Below are 23,896 nucleotides of genomic sequence, written 5' to 3'. Positions count from 1 at the left end.
AAATCAGGCTAGGCGTGGTGGCACACAGTTTTAGTCACAATGCTCACTCAGATGCAGCCAGGTGGATCTCTGGGAGTTCCAGACCAATCAGAGCTACAAGGGGAGACCCTAAATGTAGTGTGTGTGTGTGTGTGTGTGTGTCTGTCTGTCTGTCTGTCTGTCTGTCTCTGTATGTATATGTGTATAATTTTAAACTGTAAAAACCTACAGTATATAATAAATAAGTCTTTTTAAAAAAAAGTAGGGGGCTGGAGAAATGGATATTTGATCACAATGTGAATCCCTATTGTGCTGTTTACTGGAAAACTCTGTCTCTAGATGTGTTGTGGCTCAGCCTTAGCACACACATTTATCCAAGAGCTTTCTGCTTGAATATTATAAACAGAATTAAATAAAGTCAACCATAAGTCAAGAGGTGGAGCAAGCAACCAACTGACAGGGAGTAAACATAGGATTATTTAGAAAGAAACAATGTCTGGGACATTAGCTGAGGAGGAAGTCAGCTGGCTGCTTTCTCTGCTTCTCTGAGCTAGCATCCGGCTCCAGGCTTTCATTGGTAAAATCAAATGATTGGTATTTTATTAAAATAACAGATGGCTCAGAGGTTAAGAGCACTACCTGCTATTCCAGAGGACCCTGGATTAATTCCCAGAACCCACATGGCAGCTCACAACTGTCTGCTACTCCAGTTCCAGGGGATCTGACACCTTCACACAGACATACAAGAAGGCAATACTGCACCAATGCACACAAAATACATTAATTTTAAAAACTAATTCACCTAATGTTTTTCCTTTTCTTTCTTTTGGGGTATGTATAAAAGTTTGATTAAATAAAAATACTTTCTGGGGAGGCTTTTTAATTTTTTACCTAAAACATTTTTCATATATCATATTTTGATCATATCCTTTCCCTTCCCCCAACACCTCCCCGACACTCCCTGCCCTCTAACTTCATATTCTTTGTAAATACAACAAAGTAAAATAAACCTTCCACTTCTAAAGCAGCACCACAAAATCTTTGTACCTTAGTAGAGTTAAAATTCTATACTACAATCCCGACTTCTTAGATTACTTTTACCGTCTATAAATCACATGTTTTCCAGATCTCTAGCATGGTCTCATGTTTCCCTGCTGGTTTTCTGTAATCACCATGACGATGGACTAAACATCTCATGTAAATATTAGTTGTTAGCCTAACTACTTTGTTCCAAAAGAGGGGGGAGCAAAGAGGAGGGGGAGCAGTGAGGGTCAATAGGGTGTGTGTTGATCAAAAAGTGCAACAAAGATGGAGTGTTACTTTCACTTTTTGCAATGTTTGCCCTATACTATTTTAGGGCTTGCTTGACCTATTTATTTTGCGGTGGTTTTGTCAATTATCACGTAATGGCTGTTGAGTCACTATATGCTAACCACGGATCCGATTTTAAGCCATTCTGCTGGGTTAGCAACAACTCAAAAGGTCTTGCAGTTCAACGTGGATCATTAGTTTTTCGGGTCCTCTGAGGCCTCTCGGGTACCCGGCCGGTCTGGGCGGCCCGACAGGTCCCGGCTAGATATTCTTTCTGTCCTTCTTAAAGTGATGGCTTGAGTACGTGTTCCTTAATCGAGGTTCTAGCGCGCCCTGGGCCGCCATAGCCCAGTGTGACCTGGAGGCCGTGCTCCGCCTGGCGGAGGAGCAGTCAAGATGGAGGCGGCCGGCGCCTGGGGCTGGGTTGGGCGGGGTTTCCGCAGGGCCGCAGAGAATCCCGCCAGGTTCTAGTGTCAGCTCCGGTCCTCCGTGAGGCCGCCCTCCGGGTACCCACAGCCCAGAGCGCGGCCGGCGCCCTCACGGGGCATGGAGGTACCAGGGACAAGGGCGCCATTATGAACCTCCCGGGCGGGGGCCACAGCCGCGGCCGGCGCAGACCTCTCAAGGGGAAGGGAGGGCGGCCGGCCGGGACGCGGGCTGGCGCCGCTCCTTAGACCACTGTCCCCCTGCTGAGGGGCTCAAGATGGAGGCCTGGCCGCGCTTTCTCGGGCGCAGCGGCGACGTGGTGGCTCCCCCATCACGATCCTACCTGTTCCTTCCGCGTCCTTTTCCTCCGCCATCTTGGTGCGGAGCCCGTCGCCTGGGAGATACCCATCACAAACCCTGCGGGACGCGCGAGCGGGACCTGGCGGAGGAAGCCCCTCGACGCGGTGGCCCTCCCGACACCCGCCTCCCCCAAGAACCGAGGCCGGCGTTCTTTGGGCCCAGGGGAGTCATTTATTAATAAGGTTCCAGAGCCCGCCTTGGCCTGATTGTGACTGTCAAGGACGCAGGCTGCCTTGTTTGTTTACTTATTTTATTTAGTTTTTGTTTTTCGCCGTCTCAGGTGCACCCCAGAACCGGGTGCAGACCTAGCGGCCCCCCGCGCGTTACCCTGTCCCTCCCCGAAAAGCCTCCGCCCACCCCAGCCCCACCCGGGCCAGGCCTGTGGCTCTCTGGCGTCACCCTCTCCTAAGCGGAGCCACTCTGCAACTCAGGGAAACTGGAGCGAAAACGGTCGTGGGCCGGGTGCAGGAGGAAGCCAAGTCTCTCCCGGGGATCGCAGGGGGAGAGGACTCATTGAAAAACATGTGCAAAATAGGCACAAACACTGCGTCGCCAAGGCTGCAATATCTGATACAAAATAGTGTTCTCATAGCAACAAATAAATTGCCGGTCTGTTCTCTGTATTACACACATTTGATATGTTGATGGTGCAATTTGGCATACCCTTCCAATGAGAATCTTGAGTCCTGAAAAACTTGACCATTGCATGCTTTGTTATTTTATGGATAAGCCCAGAATACTAGGAAATATTCTTTCTTAAAAACAGTTTTTAAATGTCTCAACAGTGTGACTCAAATGAATATCTAGTTTTAGTCTTTAACGGTATTTCATAGTATATGTGTACTTAACTTTTTTATAAGAGAAACTAAATGTTGAGGCCTTTAAAATGCAAGGTAGTTAATCTTTGTTTTGTCTTGATTTTTTAATTTACTTATTCACTTTACATCTTAGTCTTTAATTTTTTATTACTCATTTTTAGTCACTGAACTTCTGTAATCTCAGTGAATGAACCCTCAAAGCAGACCAACTGTATTCTTCGTTAAAACATTTTTTGTTTTTATTTTTTAAATGTTAAAAAACATTTAAAAAATATTTTCTATTCTATAGAAAATAACAATTTGATAAGGTGTCTAACTACAAACTTGAATAATCAGAAAATGGTGCATATTAAGAAATACTTCTAAGATGAACTCAAGTGTGCTCAGTAAATGTATCACCCCAAAATATGGAGGCGTAATCAGCATTCATTTATATTAATATTTACAGTCTGTGTGTTCCCCCTTACTCTCCCTGAAGATGAAAAACTTTGCAGCAAGTATGGGAAGGAAGAGAACTGTCCCTTCCTGATTGCAGATGATCCTGAAGGTCACCTGCCCCTTAAGTCTTACTCTACATCTTCCTCAGTGGTCCCATAGTCAAAGTTTTCAAAATGGTTTATAGTGCTTTTATTTATTTACTTACTTATTTATTTTGGTTTTTCAAGGCAGGGTTTCTCTGTGTATCTCTGGCTGTCCTGGAACTCACTCTGTAGACCAGACTGGCCTCGAACTCAGAAATCCACCTCCCTCTGCCTCCCAAGTGCTGGGATTAAAAGCGTGCGCCAACACTGCCCAGCTTAGTGCTTTTATTTTATTTACTTGTTTCTACCACATACATTTCCAGCCAGTAAAGTTGTGCTATACACTGGGATATTCTGACCGGAATTGTGTTGTGTGTAAGAGAGAGAGAGAGAGAGAGAGAGAGAGAGAGAGAGAGAGGGAGGGAGGGAGGGAGGGAGGGAGGGAGGGAGGGAGGGAGGGAGGGAGGGAGGGAGGGAGGGAGGGAGGGAGGGACGCGCGCGTGCGCGCACACACACACACACACACACACACACACACACACATGCCTGGAGTGGGGGGGGGGGGTGCACACGCCTGTAGTTTGTAGTTTGTGTCTTTGCTTTAGTATTTGTATGAGGAAGGATTCTCTTTAGGTGCCCAGGCTGGTCTTAAATTCCTGGACTCAAGTGATGCTCCTGTTCAGCCTTCTTGAGTATCTAAGAGCTTCACATGCACATTCCCGTATCTTCCTTCATGAGTATCTAGAACTTCAGATGTACATACTGACATCTAATCTGAAATACTACAGGTCTTACAAATGAAGACAAGTTAGTGTTCTAAATGACTTTTCCACGCGGCTCAGATTCGGTAAACTTACTATAAAGCAGATTTTCATCTTGCATTATTTTGCATCAGTAAAAGTATTGACAGCAAATGGTAATAAGATGGGGTCTTTACATAAGTACTTGTACATATACCTAATTAACATTTTAAACGTCAAGTAACTCACCTCTCAATATTTTGTACATTCTACTAAACTAATATAAAACATTTCATTCTAGTTATTCTAAATCATATTAGTCTGTACTTCTTTGCATTCCTCTTGAAATTTTAAAACAGTACCATCAAATCAGGTGTGGAAGTCAGGAGATGGAGGCAGGAGGATCAGGAGTTCAAGGTCATCATGAGGATGGAGATTTTACTCAGCAGTAAAAGGTACATGCTTACCATTCATAAAACCCTAGGTCCAATCCCAGCACCAGTAAAAAGAAACTACAACAAAAAGGCTTGGACCTCAGATGGTTAAGAAACTGTTGAGCTAGCTTTGGCAATTCACACCTGTAGTCAAAGCACTTGGGAGGCTGGGATGAAGATTCCTGGAAGTTTGAGGTCAGCCTGGGCTACATTCTTTAAGACTCTATAACAAAAAAACAAATTAAAAAAAAAAATACTGCTAGGGCAAGTAGGAAAAAAAAAAGACAGAGAATATGTTAGCGGATACTCCCCCTCCAACTTTGAAGACAAGAGAGAGATCTTACTCATATCCGCAGTCCCTAGCCTAGTCATTGGAGCATATTTTAGGTACTTAATATAATTTTTCAACTTAGCTAATGTAGGCTTAATTTTTTCAAACCCTACTTTTAATATGGGTTCTTAAATGCTTTAACTGCCTTTCTAGCTTACCACCCATCTGAGGTAGTGGAAAGAAAGGTTATTAGGATATGGGGGAAGTGGACCTGTTTAAAAATTGTTCTTTGGAACAAATCCCATCTGTGTAGTCATGGAATCAGCAGTTCAGGTCACAGGAGTCAGCAGTGGCAGCTCCACTCACAAACACTTCACAGATAGACCAGCAGTCCAGCTCAGTAGTGTCAGGATAGCAAACACAAGTCAGCAGTGGTGACACAACCTAGCAGACAGAGCCAGGCCTCCTCAGAATCTGCACAAGTCAGTGGGAGTGACCAGGACCAACAGGGACACCAGGAGAAGTTCTCTGCAGTGCTTCTCACTCAACAAAGTGAAGATCAGCAAAGACTTGAGACCAGCAGTTCCTGTTGGTTTGAACAGGAATGGTCCTCATAGGCTTATATATTTGAATCCTTTGTCGTTAGAGAGTGGTTGATAGATGCCAAGTCTGAGGAATGAGAAGGTGTGGCCTTGTTAAAGGAAGTGTGTCACTGGGGATCTGTGCTGGGGTTTCAAATGCTCAAGCCAGGCCCAGTGCCTCTCTTTTCCTGCTGCCTGCCAATCTGGATGCTGAACTCTCAGCTGCCTCTCCAGAACCATATCTACCTTCAGGCAGCCATGTTTCTCACTATGAAGGTAATGGACTAAACCTCTGAAACTGTAAGCCAGCCCCAATTAAATGTTTGCTTTTGAAAGAGTTACTGTAGTCATGGTGTCTCTTTACAGCGGTAAAACAATGACTATGGTAGAAACCTTTGAAAACTTTTAATAAGCTTGCAAGGAAATCCATCGTTTTAAGTGGATTTCATATATGAAGGAACATGGAAGGATCAAACCCCATCTCTCCTGAGATTCATCTTCCACTCAAAAGAGTCTGCTCTCCCAGTGTTTCAAATGCACACAAGGGATGGGCTAACCACAGTGTTCATCACTGCCACGACCTGTAGCTATGGCATGCAACCTATCTTATTTAATAAGGCTCCTCATCCTTCAGCTGGACAAAGGACATAAGAAAGAGGCACCTACTGCCCTGCTCTAATCCCAGCTTCCTAATTGTGGGCACTAACCCTTCCTGAGTGACTAATACCAAGAATGTTTACACCACATCTATGCATAGTCAATAGCCTGATTCTGTGATCTCAAAAGCAAAGTCTTGCCAGTCAGTGGCAGCACATGCCTTTAATCCCAGCACTTGGGAGGCAGAGGCAGGTGGATTTCTGAGTTCCAGGCCAGCCTGGTCTACAGAGTGAGTTCCAGGACAGCCAGGGCTACACAGAGAAACCCTGTCTTGAAGAACTCTCCACCCCCCACCACCACCACCACCACAAAAAAAAAAAAAGCAAAGTCTTTATCAGATGATATCAGAAAAGGCTAGGGGTATCACTCAGGAGTACATATACCAAGTGCTAAATGTGCCAAAATACTGGGGTCTGCACTCAGAACCACATACTGAAATCAGCACAGGATTGGATTCCTGACAGAGATCAGAGATATATGTTAAAAATAGTTCTTTTCAGGTTGGAGATGTAGCAAAGCTAGTAGACTGCCCATGTAGCATGGACAAAGCTCTGAACTCAACCCCTAAAGTCCTATAAAGCAAGTGTGTGTGGTACTGTATGCAAACTAGGAAGGGGAAAGCAAGGGTGTGAGGAGTTTAAGGTCATCATCCTTGAAAGTCAAGGCTAGCCTGGGCTATATGAGACACTGTCAAGATTTCTAAGTAAGTTATGTGAAATACTTTGTATACAACGTCTTTTAATCTTTATGAGGTTGTTCACACTCTCATTTTACAAGTGAAATGATAGCTTTTTAGCCAGGCAGTGGTGGCACATGCTTTTAACCCCAGCACTCAAGATGCAGAGGCAGGATCTCTGAGTTTGAGGCCAGCTTGGTCTAGAGAGAGAGAGTGTAGCCAGGACAGCAAGGACTACACAGAGAAATCCTGTCTTGGGGGAAAAAGATATCTTTATATAACTGGTATACTATGGTATTGTAGATAGTTATGTGTCTGGAATGAATTACAGCTCATCTGGGCTCTGCTTTTTTATGTATGCCACTGGGAGATCCAACTTAGTAACCAGAATACTTAGAGAACATTAAAGGCAAGAATTCTCCACAGAATTAGTCACCTCTCCTTGTGGTTTTGTTTTGTTTCTGTTTTAATCTGCTTTAAACATGAAGCAGAACATCCAGCAGAATCTCTCAGAAACATTGAAGGAAACACACAGAGGTATGCTCTGTGTCCTGTCTGGACAGATGATTTAAACTTTAAAGGCTTGGCCAGACTGGCTTCTCTCTCCTCCCCACCTATCTACTGACTGAGATCTCAGGCCTCTGTTACAAAGGAGGACTAAAAGTTATAGCCCTGGACAAGAATATTTTCAGAACCAGAAGTAGCATCAGTATTCTGAGACAGTGGACACAGAGAGCCAGGCTGTGGGCACCTTGAAAGCAAGCCTTGCAGAAATCATGGCCTATAGGAACAGGTGCACTCCAGCAGCCCTGCCCCCAGCCTTTCTTCCCCTGTGAAAGCACAGTTCTTTCTGCTTCTCTTTAAAACACATTGACACAGAAAATGACTGTTGATTCATTGCTTGTACAGCCCTAGTCCCTAAGCAACACCTTTCAAGGATTGTTAACCGAGACTCTGTTCTTTATGTGCTAAAAATGAGGCTCTCTGAGCTACCAGAACCTGCTGCTCAAGCACAAGCAGGTGAGCCCAGAGAGAAAGGAGAGGATGCTCCCAAGGAGTTCAACACCAATGGATTCAGCTGCTCCTTTCCTCCTCAGACTCACCATGCTCCCCACTCCCCTCGATAAAGACACCAGGGCATCTATGAAACAGTAACAATGGGTCTGGCAAAATGGATCAGAAGTTAAAGACACAAGCTCCCAAGCCTGATGTTACCTAAATTCAATTCCCGTAACTTAGGTAGCAGAAGAAGAGAAACAATGTAAGTTGTTCTCTGACCTTCACAGGAGTGCCATGACACACACACGCACACACTAAACACCTACACACAATTTTTAAAATACTTAAAATCACTTTAAATAGTAACAAGTCTGTGGTTGTGGCTCAGTGTAAAGCACTTGCCTAGATGCTTTGTATTTGGTTCTCAGCACAGCAATAAAGAGGAAGAGGAGGAGGAAGATGAATAAGAAGACCTCTGGGCGCCACTCCCTGGGCCAAGCATATTCAAACCACTGCAAGTGTAGATATGAATGGATGAGGAGATGAGTGAGATTCGGATACATGATATGAAAATCACCAAGAATCAATAAAGGAGAAGGAGGTGGAAGAGGAGGAGGAGGAACAGGAGGGAAGAAGAAGACGGAGGAGGAAGAGGACAGAAGAAGAAGAAAAGAAGAGGACCATCACCTCCTCTGGGCAGAGCGATGACTCAGCAGTTAAGAGCCCTTATAGCGCTTCCAGAGGACCTGAGTTTGATTCCTGACAGCCACAACAGGCAGCTTACGACTTCCTATAACTCCAGCTCCAAGTGATCGGATGCCCTCTTCCAGCTTCTGTTGGTGCTTGTACACACCTGGCATGTGCACACGTGCATACACACACGCAGACACACACACACACAAACACACACACACAAACACACACACACAAATAAAATACATTTTCTGTTTAAAAGTGTAGTAGTTAGGAGACCTTAAAAATGAAGGGTGGTGGTTGACCCAAAGCTGGAACAAATGTTCGTGATTGCCCACACAATGGCTTCCCCCTCTAATGTGAAAGTATAAAAGAAACCCACAATGCTAATTAACTCTAAATTATTTTGTTGATTGCATTTCTCTGGTGGTGGGAATGAGAATGACTCCAGTGGCAGTTTGCATATGCTTGGCCCATAGGGAGCGGTAGTGTTAAGAGGTGTGGCCTTAGGCGGATTTCTGAGTTCGAGGCCAGCCTGTCTGGTCTACTCTACAGAGTGAGTTCCAGGACAACCAGGGCTACACAGAGAAACCCTGTCTTCTTGAAAAACAAAACAAAAACAAAAACAAAAAAAAAACAAAAAAACAAAAAAAAAAAGGAGGTGTGGCCTTGTTGGAGGAAGTGTGTCACTGGAAGAGTGGGATTTGAAGTTTCACCCAATGTGGAAGAGACAGTCCTCTCCTGGCTGCATTTGGATCAAGATGTAGAACTCTCATCTCCTCTCTTGCCATTCCTGCCTAGATTCTGCCATGTTGCCCACCATAATGATGATGGACTGAACTTCTAAATCTGTAAGCCGGCCTGTAAGGAGCAGGCCCTTAACAGGACCAACTCCATCTTATAATAGGAAAGAAAACAAGTTTGAAGTGAAGTTGTTTTGAAGTGCTGTGATAACCAGAAGTTGTTTTGAAACCTTATGAATCATGTTCCAACGTTTGGTAGTATAGGGGCTTTTCAGGTGTTCAGCGGTCTCTATAAATTGGCTAAGTTTTAGAAGCTATGCTTAGTGCTTCCCATAACTTCAGTTAACTCAGTCATTCTGGATTTCTGATGGGGTTGAAGACCTATAGTCTCATAGCCAATCCTGGCTATTTACTTTGAGAGAAAAGATCTGAGTAGATGGTTTTCAGCTGACATTCATTCTAAAGCCAGAAAAAAAGCCAGGATCAAAAGTAAGTGTTTTAGTTAGAAGAGATGACAGAGGTTCTGGTTAGTCAACAAAATGATAGACTGGGTATTAAGACTATCTTGTACCTCACTGGTACAATTAGGAATAAGTGTGCTCTAATTGTATTTTGAGAGAAAAGTTTTACTTTAACAGGAAGAGCGATATGTAGGAGGAGCTAAGAGGGAAGGAGTACTGAGAGGAAGAGATGGAATAAGGAGAGAAGATGAAGGAGAGGAGAAGCTAGGTGATGAGAGAGAGAGAAAGAGAGAGGGGGCATGGAGGCAGATGTTCACATGTCTCCACCAGTCAAAGATAGTTTTTATATCTAGGTTGGGTATGGGTTACGCTTCTGATTGAGCATTACCAAACTTATAAATCCTTTGATTAACATTTTAAAAAAATTTGTATAAAAGCAAAAAGGAAAGGGGGGGCACGGGACAGGGGTTTTCTAGGGAGGGGAAATGGGGAAAGGGGATGGCATCTTAAATGTAAATAAAATATAAAATTAAATTAAAAAAAAGAAACCTTATGAATCAAAATATTTGTGCATGAAAACAAGTTGTTTTGAGTAAGTGTGATAACCAGCTGTAATGGAGTCAGAGCCTGTTGATAACGAGACACAAATGGTTATTGGCCGAGCCGGTCAGCAGTGACGTCAAATCGAGCATAAAAAGAGGAGCCTGACCAGAGCACACCATCACACACTGGTAGCCATGACTGCTTAACGTGATCCTCTGACCAAGCCTCCTCAACACCCAATCATTGAGATTTGCTGACAACCGAGAGACCGACAGCATCGGTTACACCCCCTCCTTCACAGCCAAGCACAGACTCCGCAATCAAGCACCCTACGAGGTCAAAATAGCTGGAAGCCTCAGCCCACAACCACCTTCCCGGACTCCGGACCTGAACCCGAAACCATCATAAAGACTCAGGTCATATAACCCACAAATGAATGATGTACTTGTTGCTATGCTTATTTCTTTGGTAATTAACAATTTATTATTTGTGTTTGGTAGAGATGATATGTGAAAAGAACAAGAAATGTGGCACTACCTTGTTGTGGCAATAGCTTTAGCATTGATGATAATATATTGTTTGCTGTGCATCATTAAAGAGCAATTGAATGTTAAACCTCTGTCTCTGGCGTATTCTCTTCCCTCTCGTGGAGCTGATAATCTCGAGGTCAATCTAGCATACAATCCCTGATCCCTGAGCAGAGAAGGATCTGTTGCTCCTCTCCCTGCGAGGATATTACAACCTCACTGCGACCTGCTCTCGACACAGCCTCAATTAAATGTTGTCCTTATAAGAGTTGGCTTGGTCATGGTGTCTGTCTTTATAGCAGTCAGAACCCTAAGACAGCTCCAAAGCCTCATATATTTGAATGTTTCATCCAAGTAGGAACTGTTTAGGAAGAATTAGGAGGAGCGGCCTGGTTGGAGGAGATGTGTCACTCAAGGTGAGCTTTGAGGTTTAAAAGCCCAGACCAGGCCCAGTCTCTTGATTTCTGTCTCCAACTTATGGATCAGATATAAGCTCTGAGAGACTGTTCTAGCAGCATGCCTGCCTGCCTGCTGCCATGCTTTACACCATGATGGTCATGAACTAACCCTCTGAAACTGTAAGCAAAACCTCAACTAAATGCTTTCTTCTATTAGCTTTGGTCATGGTGTCTTCTCACAGCAAGAGAACCTGTTAACTAAGACAAGCTCCAAACTGGGATCTTTGAAATAAAGTTTTATTTATGTTAACATTTGTATTGAGAGATAGCAAACACTCGAAGGAAAACTAAAAACTTTGTCTTGTGGAGAAAAAGGATCTAAGGGTGGACCCCAATACTGTGCTCACTGGCTACATCACTGCTTCGGCTTTATTTGCTTGCTTGTTGGTTCTGCAATGCTAGGAATCAAACCCAGAACCTGCTAGGCAAGTGAGCTATGCCCCTGAGCAATGCCCCTAGCCCAGCTATAAAAATTTGGGTATATAACTTTTTCTAACCTATAACCTCAGTTTCAAATATGGATGCAGTCTACAGCTCACCCTTTACATATAGTTGGGTTTAATTTCTTTGGAATCTGTCTACATGACTTTCACATGACTCCAAGGCCAGGAGTACTAATATCTGGAGCTTGTGTAGTAGTCTAGGAACTGTGCCAGTGTTTCACATGGATGTCCTTGCTTCATCATAGCAACAGTCTTATAAGGCATTCCTCATATTAAAGTAACTCCTTAAGTTACAGGTGAGGAAACCAGGAGAGAGAACACAAAGGGCTTCTTCAAGAAGAAAAGCATCTCTGTTTACCACTCAGCCCCTGGAGCCTTTCCTAAAATTCTGCTCAAAACTCTCCATCTGAAATTCTCTCCCCACTGACCCCCACCCCGATGTTTCAAGCCTAGGGACTTAGCTTGCTACCCTCTCAAGGAGAGGACATTATTCATCCCACAAGGTAAAGAGAGATACTCTGAAGGAACTAGGTATCTCAGCCTTCCTAACTTCTGCTCTCCTTGCTGCCCTTAACTACAGCTAAGTATCTGTTTGCTAACATTTGGAGGCATTGAAACTGTTGGTCTATAGAAAGGAACTGGTATAAGATTTGCAGGCATTATCCAAGTTCTGGAATCTTGAAAAATCTTCCCAGGCATGGCCCCTGACTCATAACGTTCTTGACTCTCTGAGATGGTAAGAAGGTGTCCTGGGCACATGTGTGTGCTAGCTCAGGATCGTGAAGACTATGATTAATTTCTCTACCCTGAGTTTGTGAAATAATGGTAGTGCATGCGACTCTTGAAAGACAAAGGGAAAATATTTTAGATAATGAAAAAATACAGGCATATATGGCACAGTGACAGAGCCTATATATTACAGTGATCCTATAAGATTATAGTGCAGTTTGTTATGGTTTGGATATGAGGTATCCCCCACCATTCCACGCCCCTTCCGAGTCCCCTGATGTTCCGCGCCCCTTGCGAGTCCCCTCGCCCGCAAGAGAGACACAGGAGGCACTGTTCGGGTAGTTACTACAGTGAGGCTTTATTATTGTATCAGCTGAAGCGGAAGACCCCAAGCCCAGAAAAGGCACTGTTTATATGCACCCTAGGGTGGCGTGTTCACTTCTGATTGGCTGTTCACTCATCACCCCATATTACGCCCTGGGATGGGCAGTGACTTGGTGCACTTTCGCCTCTTGCACCTGCGAAGTTTAGTTGTTTACTTGTGGGAGCACCGGATGCCAGCGCCATCTTGTACTGGCGAATGTTGTCACCGCTCGCCACGGCTCCCTACATCTCCCCCTTTCTATTTTATTAAGATGGAACAGCCTTTTGCCTATCAAGCGCAGCACCAACTCACTGAGGGAAAGCAGAGGCCTGATCCCCTGTGCAAAATGAGATATTGTAATGGGTTTCTTCTCTTGTAGTCATGCAATGAGGAATACTTCCCATACCCATCTTAATGCTTTTTGTCGGGGAAAGGGAGCCTCCACCCTGGGGCACCACCAGGGGAGGAGGTTTCTTGGCATCAAACCTTTGTGCAATCAGGCATACTTTCGGGAAATCTATCCACACTCGTGAAACATTCCCTGTCGAGTACCCACTCGCAAACACCTCTAAATATTCAGGTACCACAGTTATTCAGGCAAGGGCTGGCTAGACTTAGACCTCTCATCGACCCAGTGCAATGGGCTGAACCCTTGGGGTGCATCGACTGAGGGTCTCAGTCATCAGTTACTTTCTTAGCATAGATAGCCAAATTTCAGGGGAAGATCCTTGTTCCAAGGCTACAAGTGCTTGGACAATAGCGACCTTGTCACGTTTTTGTTGGGCTCTGAGCTTGCAGACCAACCATAACATGAACACTAATCCACAACATAGGGCTGCACCAAACAGGCCTATCCCTACCCTTTCCTTAAAGAAAGAAAAGGCAGAAGAAATTCAAGAAGAAAGTCCTTTAACGATGGAGGGATCCAGGCGGGTGGAGTTGACAAGAATAATTTCTCTGCGAAGTTGTTCAAGAAGATTACCAAAATTTTCAGACCAACTTCCTGAAAGATATAAGGACAATTTACGTGAGAGATTGGCTGCTTTTGTAAAGTTTTCGTATTGAATGTTGGTAATACACAAAGCTCCGAATTTCCTTTCATAGCCAATTTATGTCAACTGAAATAAGATATCCAGTCTTTCTTCAACCAAATCTAATCTCTGATTGAGTATCATAATACCTCCTTTCAATTCTGCTGTGGAGGAAGAGTGGGTAGCCATTGCCTGGCTAACTTTCTGCCAAATATTGACAAACTCAGTGGTTTGTACTTGGTGAAACATGGCAATAGCTCCAATGGTAGCACCGTCTGCTCCGAGCATAATAGCTGTGACAATGGCTGCCGTTATATCAAAATCTCAAGGTCCCAGACGTCTGAATGGGGATAGGGATCCATTGTGGTATTCTGGATATTAGGGCCTGCTTATAGACAAGAGCAGACCAGCACTGGAACATAAAGCAAGTTACATTGCTACAAGTATTAAAGGAGAGGTTGGATAAGATGAAAAGAAATGGAGGATACACACAAACTGGAGTGAGGCATTAATTCGCTCGGTATAGTTAAAGGTATAGGAGAAATTCTGTTTAGCAGAAGCGGCGCCTTTTAAGAAGGCAAGGGCATAGGTTTTGGAAAAGCAGATAGGATAGCCCATCTAAATTCACTATATATACTAGGAACCCAAGCTTGGAGAATCCATGTAGCGATCAAAAGCATTCGTAGGGGAACCCGCTGAGGAATCATCGTCCACAACTGTGAGGCATCGCGTCAGGCATTCCGGCAACCAAAATGGGTTGTCTTCTTCCTGTGGAACAGGTAGGAATTGACAGCAGTTTTGGCATTGAGTCACGATATCTCTAGCCTCCTTTCTAGTGATGTTAAATCAACATCGTAGCGTCTCAGCTGTCACATGAAACCTTTTATGAAAGGCTTTAGCCAAATCTAATTTTGGTGAAAGGGCAATTGCAATCAACTTTGTGGCTCAATCTGCCAGGTCATTTCCATGGGACATAGGTCCTGGTAAGCCTGAGTGAGCCCTAATATGAGTTATAAAGACAGGGAATCTTCGCTTAGCCAGGGTAAGCTGAATCTTTTGAAAAACTTCTACAAGTCTGCTAGATGTCTTAATTAACCCAGCAACTTCTAATGCTTTTACTGCATTAACCACATAGAAGGAATCTGAAACAATATTTAAGGGACCTGGAAAGATTTCCAGAACCTCTGACACCACTAGGCATTCCACAATTTGAGGTGAGGTTTCATGGTATTGTTTGGATGTAACCTTATCATTAACCACATAGGCACCCACTCCTGTTTTTGACCCATCCGTATAAACTACCATTCCATCTGGGAGTGGCTCCTGAGACACAATATGTGGAAATATGATAGCTTGAGTTAAGGCAAATTGTAAGATGGGATGCTTAGGATAATGATTATCTATTTGACCATTGAAGGAAGTAACCAGCACTGCCCAAACATCAGAGGTCGCCGTTAATATTTGGACTTGATGGGCAGTATAAGGCACTATCAAAACCTTAGGCTCCCTTCCAAAATGGGTAATGGCTGCTTTTAGTCCACGAAGGGCAAGCTGAGTGACTGAATCTGGAGACCATTCAATAATCTTTGCGGGAGAAGTATTGGGATGAATCCATAACAAAGGCCCCTCTTGCCATAATACATCGGTGGGTAAGCATCTAGTTTTGAAAACACATAAATCAAAGGTTTTGGTTTCATCTATGCGTTTCAACTGGGCATCTTGTAAAGCATTTTCTACTACTTGTAGAGCACGGCTCGCAGCCAGTGTTAAGGCCCTCAGTGAGAAAATATGAGCATCCCCTTCCAAAATATTAAATAAAGGTTTCAGCTTGGCCGAGGGAATTTTTAAAAATGGTCTTAACCAATTTATATCACCTAATAATTTCTGAAAATCATTCAAAGTATGTAAATGGTCTCTATGAATCTCCAATTTCTGAGGAATTATCTTTTCTGGATAGATAACTGTCCCTAAAAAGGAGCCAATTTCTGAAATTTGAACTTTCTCAATAGCAACATGCAGACCCCACTGTTCCAAGGTGTTTAATAATAAGGGGTATGAGGTCTGTAAAGTAATTAAATCCTTATGACACATAATAATGTCATCTGTGTAATGGGCCAGCAGCAGAGAGGGAAATTGTTTCCTAATTGGCTCGAGGGCCATTTGTACATACAGCTGACATATAGTGGGGCTGTTGGCCATGCCCTGAGGCAGAACTTTCCACTGATATCTTTTATCAGGTTCAAAATGATTAATAGTAGGTAGGGTAAATGCAAATCTTGGTCTATCTTGTGAACACAAAGGAATTGAGAAAAACAATCTTTAATATCTATAATTATGATTTTCCACTGCTTAGGCAAGGCAGAGAGTAAAGGCAAGCCTCGTTGCACAGAGCCAAATAGTCGCATCTGTGCATTGATGGCTCTTAAATCATGTAAAAGTCTCCATTTTCCGGATTTCTTTTTAATGACAAATATGGGTGTATTCCAGGGAGAGGTAGAAGGTTCTAGATGACCACGCTGCACTTGTTCTTTAATTAGTCTTGTAGCAGCTTCCAATTTTTCAGAGGATAGGGGCCACTGAGGAACCCATACGACCTCCTCTGTGAGCCAGGGTATGGGCATAGAACCCTTAATGGCAACTAGGGAAAACCCAGGCCTTGTCTTCCTGTGTTTGATTCTTGTGGGACAGGATCTAACCTTCCTTGTTCGTTCCTGCCAAGACCCTTCCCTTCTTTAAATCCCATTCTCTTCATAATGTTTATAGCTTGTGGGGAGTACTCACTGGTCAGAACTAGCCCTAGGTCTTGTAAGATGTCTCTTCCCCAGAGATTGACAGGGAGAGGAAGCACATAAGGTATAAAACTTCCTGTTGGACCTTCTGGTGCCTGCCAAGTCAACGAGCGAGAACTGACTGCGGGGCTGGCCTCATATCCCAATCCTTGTAGGGAGTGGGACGATCATGTGACAGGCCATGCCTTGGGCCACCAATTAGAAGAAATAATACTTTTACCCGCTCCTGTGTCCAGAATTCCAGTAAAGTTCTTCCCCTCTATTGCTAACTGTAAGGTGGGTCTAGTTTTAAGGTCAACCACCAGATGAGCGAAGTCAGTTCCTGAGGAACCAAGCCCGTGAGCACCTCTAAGCTTCCTGGTGGATGGAAAACAATCATGCAAGCTTGGAAGGACAACCAGTTGAGCAATCCTGTCCCCAGGGGAGATGGAGAATATACCTTGTGGGCTAGAACAGAGAACTTGAAGTTCTCCGGTATAATCTTGATCTATTACACCGGGGTGTATCATAAGTCTTTTTAAAGTAAGAGAATAGCAGCCTAAAATAAGGCCGACACTTCCCCCTGGCAGGGGACCTCTAGAATCAACCGGGATCGGCTGCACCCCCGTGTGTGGCATTAGTACGACTTGGGAGGTGGAACAGAGGTCCACTCCTGCAGAACCCCTTGTGGCTCTGCAGCGAAAAGAGTCCCCTGAGTGTTCAGCAGTGTCCCATATCTTTTGGGGTCCTGGGATCTTGGGCCCATATGTCCGTTTTTTGAAAATTTTTCTTCCTTAATGGCTGAGGGATTTGGAGGGAGGATCTGACGTCTTATATCTCTAACAGAGCGGCAATCCCGAGCCAGATGATAGCCCTTTCCACACCTGGTGCACAGTTTTGATGGTATTTGATTATTTGGGCACTCCTTCTTCATATGTCCCGCCTTCCCACAGGCAAAGCATCGGGCCATTTGTTTTGAAGGGAATTTTCCATGATTCTGACCTTTAAGGAGGACTGCAGCCATTTCTAAGTTTGCTGCTGCAAGTCTGGCATTAGTAAGGGGACCTCCCAAGCCGCGACAGGCTCTCAACCAGTCTTGTAACCCCCTGTTCCTACGAGGGGCAATGACTGTGCGGCATTCCACTGTAGCATTTTCAAAGACCATTTGTTCTATCAATGGCATCACCTGTTCCGGGTCACCAAAAATCCTTCCCGCTGCCTCGGTCATTCGGGCCACAAAATCAGAAAAAGACTCACTAGATATTTGAATTATCTTGGACAAATAAAGGTTACTGCCTTCCTTCCTAGGGAGAGACTTCCATGTCTTTATTGCAGCTGATGCTATCTGTGCGTAGACCTGCCAGGGATCAGTGGTCTGGTCGTTCGCATGTACGCCAACTCCAGCCAGCATGTCAAAAGTCCATAATTGTTGACCCTCAATGCTTGCATTAGCTCTGGCTTGTGCTTGTAACTGCTCATGCCAGAGCGCTTTCCATTCCAAATATTGGCCCATATTGGTAAGTACCGCCTTCACTGTGTCCTGCCAGTCTCCTGGCATCATAGCAACTGCACTTAATCTCTCCACTTGGGATACGGTAAAATTAGCCCCAATTCCATATGCACGTACTGCCTCAGCTAATTCTTTGACCTGCCTATACTCTACTGGGGCATGAACACGGGCTCCCTCTGCCCCTTCAAAGACCGGAAATTCCAGCTGTAGCTGTCTCTGATCTCCTGGGCTGAGAAATGAATTAGAGACGCTGCCTGGGGCTTAGGCCGGAGGCAAGGGCGGGGCCGAGGGACTCAAGGTCTTTCTTAGTCTTATCTCAGGATGGTTATTTTTTGGTCCATATCTGTTTTGTTCATAGGTGGCTACCTCTTCCTCTAGGCTTTCTTCCTCTCCTTGCATTAGATCTTCTTCGGAGCTGCTAAGGTCTATGGCGGCAAGCTCCTTAATGGGGTGAAGGGGGGTCCTTTTGACCTCCACTCTCTCTTCACCAGCCGGTGAAGGGTCCTTATTCTTAACAGGCCCTGCAGTGGCCTCTGTTTCTTTTTAGTACTCTCCCTTTTTACCAGACTCCTGGGTCTGCTTCTTTTGTCCAGGCCTTCTTGCCTGCTTCCCTTTCCCAGGCTCCTTGGCCTTATCTTTTTCCCCAGGCTCCTTGGCCTGATGCCGGCTAACACGCTCTGTTTCTGATACACTGGAGTGGACCTCTTCTAAAACCTCTTGACTTGCATTAATAGCTGTGCTGCAAGCTGGATCTTCACAACACAAATAAGCTAAAAACGAAAGCAACACAAGCAAGAGGCCAACTAGTGCAGCGGCGGCAATGGGTGAAAATCCGCTCACAACCAAGGCTTCCACCCCAAACATACCTCTCAGAGAGGTACCTCGATCCTGTAGTCTTTTAACCCACCCCAAATCTCGGGGGGGGTCTCCGCAGCACCTTGAAGGTCCCGGGTTTCGGCACCAGATGTTCCACGCCCCTTCCAAGTCCCCTCGCCCACAAGAGAGACACGGGAGGCAGTGTTAGGATAGTTACTACAGCGAGGCTTTATTCTTGTATCAGCTGAAGCGGAAGACCCCAAGCCTGGAAAAGGCACTGCTTATATGCACCCTAGAGTGGCGTGTTCACTTCTGATTGGCTGTTCACTCATCACCCCATATTACGCCCCGGGATAGGCAGTGACTTGGCGCGCTTTCACCTCTTGCACCTGCACAGTTTAGTTGTTTACTTGTGGGAGCACCGGATGCCAGTGCCATCTTGTAATGGCGAGTTCTGTCACTGCTCACCACGGCTCCCTACACCCCCCCCCCACCTCAAAGGCCTGTGTGTTAGAGGTTTGGTCACATCAGTAAGAAGTCTAACACAGAGATGAACATTTGCTGTCTCCTAGCAATGAGTAGCAACATAATACAGCCCACCATGATTATGATGATGGCTTCATAATACTGGTGTAAATTAATCTACAGCATGCCAGCAGGCCAAAGGTATTATGAAACAATTTTGTATAGTATATAATACTTGTTTGTAGTTATAGAATACTTTATAATAACATACACAAACATCGCTAGTTTGTGTATTTACTGTTATTTTACAGTGAACTCCCACTTATTAAAAAAAAAAGTTATAGTGAAACACTATGGGTTGTGTTTTGAATGAGGAATGTCCTCCATCATCTTATCTATTTGAACACTTGCTCCCCAGGTGATGATCAAATGTCTGGGGAGGTCATGGAACCTGTAGGACAGTGAGGGTGGGCTTTGGGAGGTTATAGCCTGGCTCCACTTCTGCTTACCCATACATCCTTCGTGAGGATGAACACAAGATCGACCAGCTTCCAGCTCTCTCTGCCCTGTCTAGTCTTGTCTGTTGCAATGCCCTTCCTGTCACTAGAAGCTCTATCCCTCTGGAACTGTATGCTGCTTTTGGTCATGGTGTTTATCACAACAGAAAAGCAACTAATGCATGTTTTATCAATGCAGCGTCCATCTTGAATTTACTTTCTCTTTTCCTCCTTTGTCTTCTCCACTACAGAAAAGCAAAACAAAAGTGTCATAATAAGGTCTGAGAAAGGCATACTCCACACAATGCTATGTGTGAAATGTAAAAACTGGAAGCCCAGTTGTCACACCTTACCTGATGTCTCGATTGCATCACGGCGCCACGTGGAGGAATTGTGTCCCTGGCATTAAGTAATGTGTCTGTAGCAATAGATAGATACATGAGTACTGTTTTGTGGTCCTGGGGACAGATTCAAGGTCTAGCCCAATGCGTGCTACTTCTGAACCCCTCACAATTGCTACCCAAAGACATATTTGTGTTGTTGGGGCTGTTTGGACACAAGGTTTCAGATAGTCCAGACTGGTCTTCAATTTAATGTACAGCTGAAATTCCCTCTGCCTCCACCTCCCAAGTACTGGGATTACAGGGCTACCCTACATACACTGGATTTTTTTTTTTTATTGGTCTAAGTATAATAAACAATTGGGGAATTTCTGCTAGACATTATGGCATCTGTAGTCCCAGGTGGTGAATGGGAGCTGGAGCAAAGTGGTTATAAAGGGCAGGAGGATCATAAATTGACTGTTTTTTTGAGCCAGGGTCTCACTATGTTCCTCAGGCTGGCCTGGAACTCAATATGTTGACCAATCTGAGATCTGCCTGCCTCTACCTGCAGAGTGCTAAAAGTGTATAAGGGACTAAAAGTGTATATAGCCACACTGGCAGGATCGTAAACTTGAGGGCAGCATTGTAACCTTGAGGGCAGCCTGGATCTCATACTGAGACTATCTCACACACAATAAGGAGATTTGTTACAGTATTCTGGACTTGAGACAACCAACTACCACTTTTCAATTTAAACTTGAGCAGAGAAATGACTTAGTGCTGCACTTCACCTTGACTGTGTAAGCCCAACCTAGGATTGTGCCCACTTAGCAAATAGGAATGAGTTAACACTAACAACTGTGATTTAGAGGCTAACATTACTATGAATAGAAAACAGTTCCTAAATGATTTTAAATACCAATCCAGAATGAAGGATCATAAATATCTTCTTTTAAATATTTTTCTTAAAAAAAAAAAAAAAGATTGTCAACTATCTTTCTTTGTGTTCCTTATTTTTAAAGAAGATTTTTTAAATTTTATGTGTGTGAATGCACCACATGTGTACAGTCCCTACAGAGATCAGAAGAAAGCTTCAGATTTCCTTGAGTTACAAATGGTTGTGAGCTGCCATTCGGGTGCTGGGAACCAAACCCAGGTCCTCTGCAAGAGCAACTAGTGTTCTTGCTCACCAAGCCACCTCTGAAGCCATGCCCCTTAATTTTAAATGAAATGATCTCAATACACTCTTAAGACAGCACTTATTTACTTACTTATTTTCTTGAGACAAAACTTTGCCATGTAGCTCTAGCAAGCTTTTTACTTGCTAGATAGAAGAAGGTGCCCTCAAACTTGCAACAGTCTCCCTCCTTTTTAGCTCCGGAAGTTTGGCAGTACAAGTATACATCACCAGTTTTAATCTCACTTCTGTTGACATGATAAAATACCCAAGCAAAGCAACTTAAGGTAGAAAAGCAGAAAGTCTATTCTGCTTACCGTGGATGCAGTCTAACACTGAGGAGAAGTCAAGGTGACGTGAAGCAGCAAGTCACACCCACAGTCAAGCAGAAAGAAGAAATGTTCTTCTTTACTTCACACAGGCCTGTCAGGAGGTCCTTAGTAAATGTTGTTGGTTGTTTTCCTCTTAACCCAGCTAGCTCCCAAATAATTGATTTATGTAACAAGCTTTAAGGGCACAGCAATTAAACAGTATTACTCCCTATGGCTAATCCCCAAACCCCCCTCTGTCCCTCCCTCCCTCCCTCCTTCCTCCATCTCTCTAGCTGGAAGTGTCTCTCCTGCTCAGTCACTGGCTAATCAACTTCTGTTGACAAAACAGAGAATGAATGGGGAGCAAAGCTTACACAACATTGAGACAGGAGATAATTAGAATAAGGATTGCAACCAGATATGGGGGCACAGAAATCAGCATTTGAATGGAGATTCCCCTTAGTGAGTGGGAATCTCAGCTCAATTAAATAATCAAGTAAATCCCACAGATATACACACAGGTGATGTAGATCTACTGGAAGTGAGACTCTCTTCCCCCTAGGTTGTGCCAAGTTGACAAAACTAACCATCACAGGGCTCAGCCATTTAGAGCACTGAATGCTCTTCCAGAGGACTTGGGTTCAATTCCCAGCACCTACATGGCAACCCACAACCCTGGCTGCAACTCCAGTTCCCTGGGATCAGATGCCCTCTTCTGGCCTCAGCCAACACGAGACACACAGATGATACACAGACATATACACACATAGGCAAAACACTCAAACTCATAAAATAAAACTTAAAAGACACCTACTGTACTACTTTCCCAGCTCCCAGCTCTCTCAGGAAGTGATCCCCTCTGAATTCATAAACCTAAAGAAATTTTTCCTCCTTAAGGATATCCTGGTTGAGCAGAGAGAGTATTCACATCACTGTGCAAGGAAGCAGAAAAGAAACACTGGCTTCCCACTGGCTTTCTCTTTCTTCCTTACCTCAAGTACTCAACAATACTTATAGCCTCTCTTACTTTCAGAAGGTCATAAGAGCTAATATTTAGGGTCCTGTGTGTTCCATCCATATGCAACCTACAGGAAGAACTTCTGCCATTCACAATTACACTAGTTAATCCCTGCCACTCACCAATCCAGAAAACTGTGTCAAGAAGTGAGGTCCCTCCTCCAAAGACCAAATGCAAGCAACCTGACTCCAGATTTTACACTGTTGGCTACTTCACTCTCCTGTGCTTGTATACCCAATTTTCTTAATTTCTTCAAGAGTTTACAAGTATAAGACTTTTTCAAATTCTTTTTTAGGAGAAAATAATGTTCATGGATTTGTAAATCAATTTTGTCCTAGTCCTTCTGTATGATTATTATTTTTTTAATATGGAATGCTTCATGAATTGGCTTGTCAGCCTTACACAGGGCCAAGCTAATCTTCTCTGTATTGTTCTAATTTTAGAATATGTGCTATCAAAGAGAGCTCTCAAAGGATTTTTTTTTTCCTATTCTTTTTATGGCACCCAACAAAACTCATTCCTGTTTTTCTCTGTATTCTTATTGGAGAATTTTTAAATTTTATTTTAGACAGGGCCTTACTGTGTAACTCTGACTGTCCTGGAGCTCACTATGAAGACCAGGCAGGCCTTCAATTCACTAAGATCTCTCTGCTACCATGCTTGGCTCAGAACTCACTTTTTTATATTGCTTCAAGTTATAATACACACCCATGTATCATAATCTCTGTCTCTGTCTCTCTGTGGATGTGTGTGTGTGTGTGTGTGTGTGTGTGTGTGTGTGTGTGTGTGTTGGGGGAGGATGTTTTAAGACAGGCTCTCACTCTGTAGACCAAGCTGACCTTGAAGTCTTGAAGTCAGAGCAATTCTCCCTCAACTTACCAAGTGCTGGGATTTACCAGCAGGTGCCATCATACCCACACCCAGCTTTCCCATTGTCTTCCTGATGTCCATAGAACAAGGTTACCTGGACTAACAGTATACATTTAATGGCTTTCTCATGAAATAATTGTGTCCCTGGCTGAAGTAGCCTAGAAACTGAGAGAAAAAGAACCAAGTGTTCCAAACCACATTTTAAAGGGAAGAGGCTGGGCGAGAACTTGAGCTCCAGCTTTTGGTTGGTTGGCTTTGTTGTTTTATTTGGGGGGCGTTGTTGTTGTTGTTGTTGTTGTTGTTGTGTATCCCTGGCTGTCCTGGAACTCTCTGTAGACCAGGCTGACCTCTTATTCATAGGATCTGCCTGCCTCTG

The 23,896-nt window shown here is 44.1% G+C and overlaps 1 protein-coding gene, 1 long non-coding RNA gene and 1 other non-coding gene across 6 annotated transcripts in view; all 3 read right to left on the bottom strand.

The window, feature by feature from the left end:
• Drc8 (dynein regulatory complex subunit 8) overlaps positions 1-2,281 on the bottom strand; it is a 79,632-nt gene extending 77,351 nt beyond the window's left edge. For 2 of the 3 annotated variants that reach the window (XM_076914584.1, XM_076914585.1), the window contains exon 1: positions 2,060-2,281. In XM_076914584.1, coding sequence (XP_076770699.1) covers positions 2,060-2,090 — 31 coding nt within the window. In that variant the 5' untranslated portion in view covers positions 2,091-2,281. The remainder of the gene's footprint in view (positions 1-2,059) is intronic. The other variant, XM_034520408.2, reaches the window with a different exon arrangement.
• Positions 2,282-12,745: 10,464 nt separating this feature from the next.
• Positions 12,746-21,829, bottom strand: LOC117721882 (uncharacterized). 2 transcript variants are annotated; one of them, XR_013104495.1, is made up of 4 exons: positions 21,639-21,829; positions 20,175-20,239; positions 19,834-20,066; positions 12,746-14,533 (listed from the first exon to the last, which is right to left on the bottom strand). It is a non-coding gene; the product is annotated as an uncharacterized LOC117721882 (long non-coding RNA). The 2 variants fall into 2 exon arrangements; XR_004608479.2 differs by lacking the exon at positions 12,746-14,533 and having other exon boundaries at positions 18,969-20,066.
• Positions 21,830-23,011: 1,182 nt separating this feature from the next.
• Positions 23,012-23,117, bottom strand: LOC117722118 (U6 spliceosomal RNA). Its single transcript, XR_004608507.1, has one exon. It is a non-coding gene; the product is annotated as a U6 spliceosomal RNA (small nuclear RNA).
• Between the last annotated feature and the right edge of the window lie 779 nt (positions 23,118-23,896).

Source organism: Arvicanthis niloticus, chromosome 16 (genome assembly GCF_011762505.2).
Source record: "Arvicanthis niloticus isolate mArvNil1 chromosome 16, mArvNil1.pat.X, whole genome shotgun sequence".
Taxonomy (NCBI): domain Eukaryota; kingdom Metazoa; phylum Chordata; class Mammalia; order Rodentia; family Muridae; genus Arvicanthis; species Arvicanthis niloticus.
This window is presented reverse-complemented; position numbering and strand designations above follow the sequence as displayed.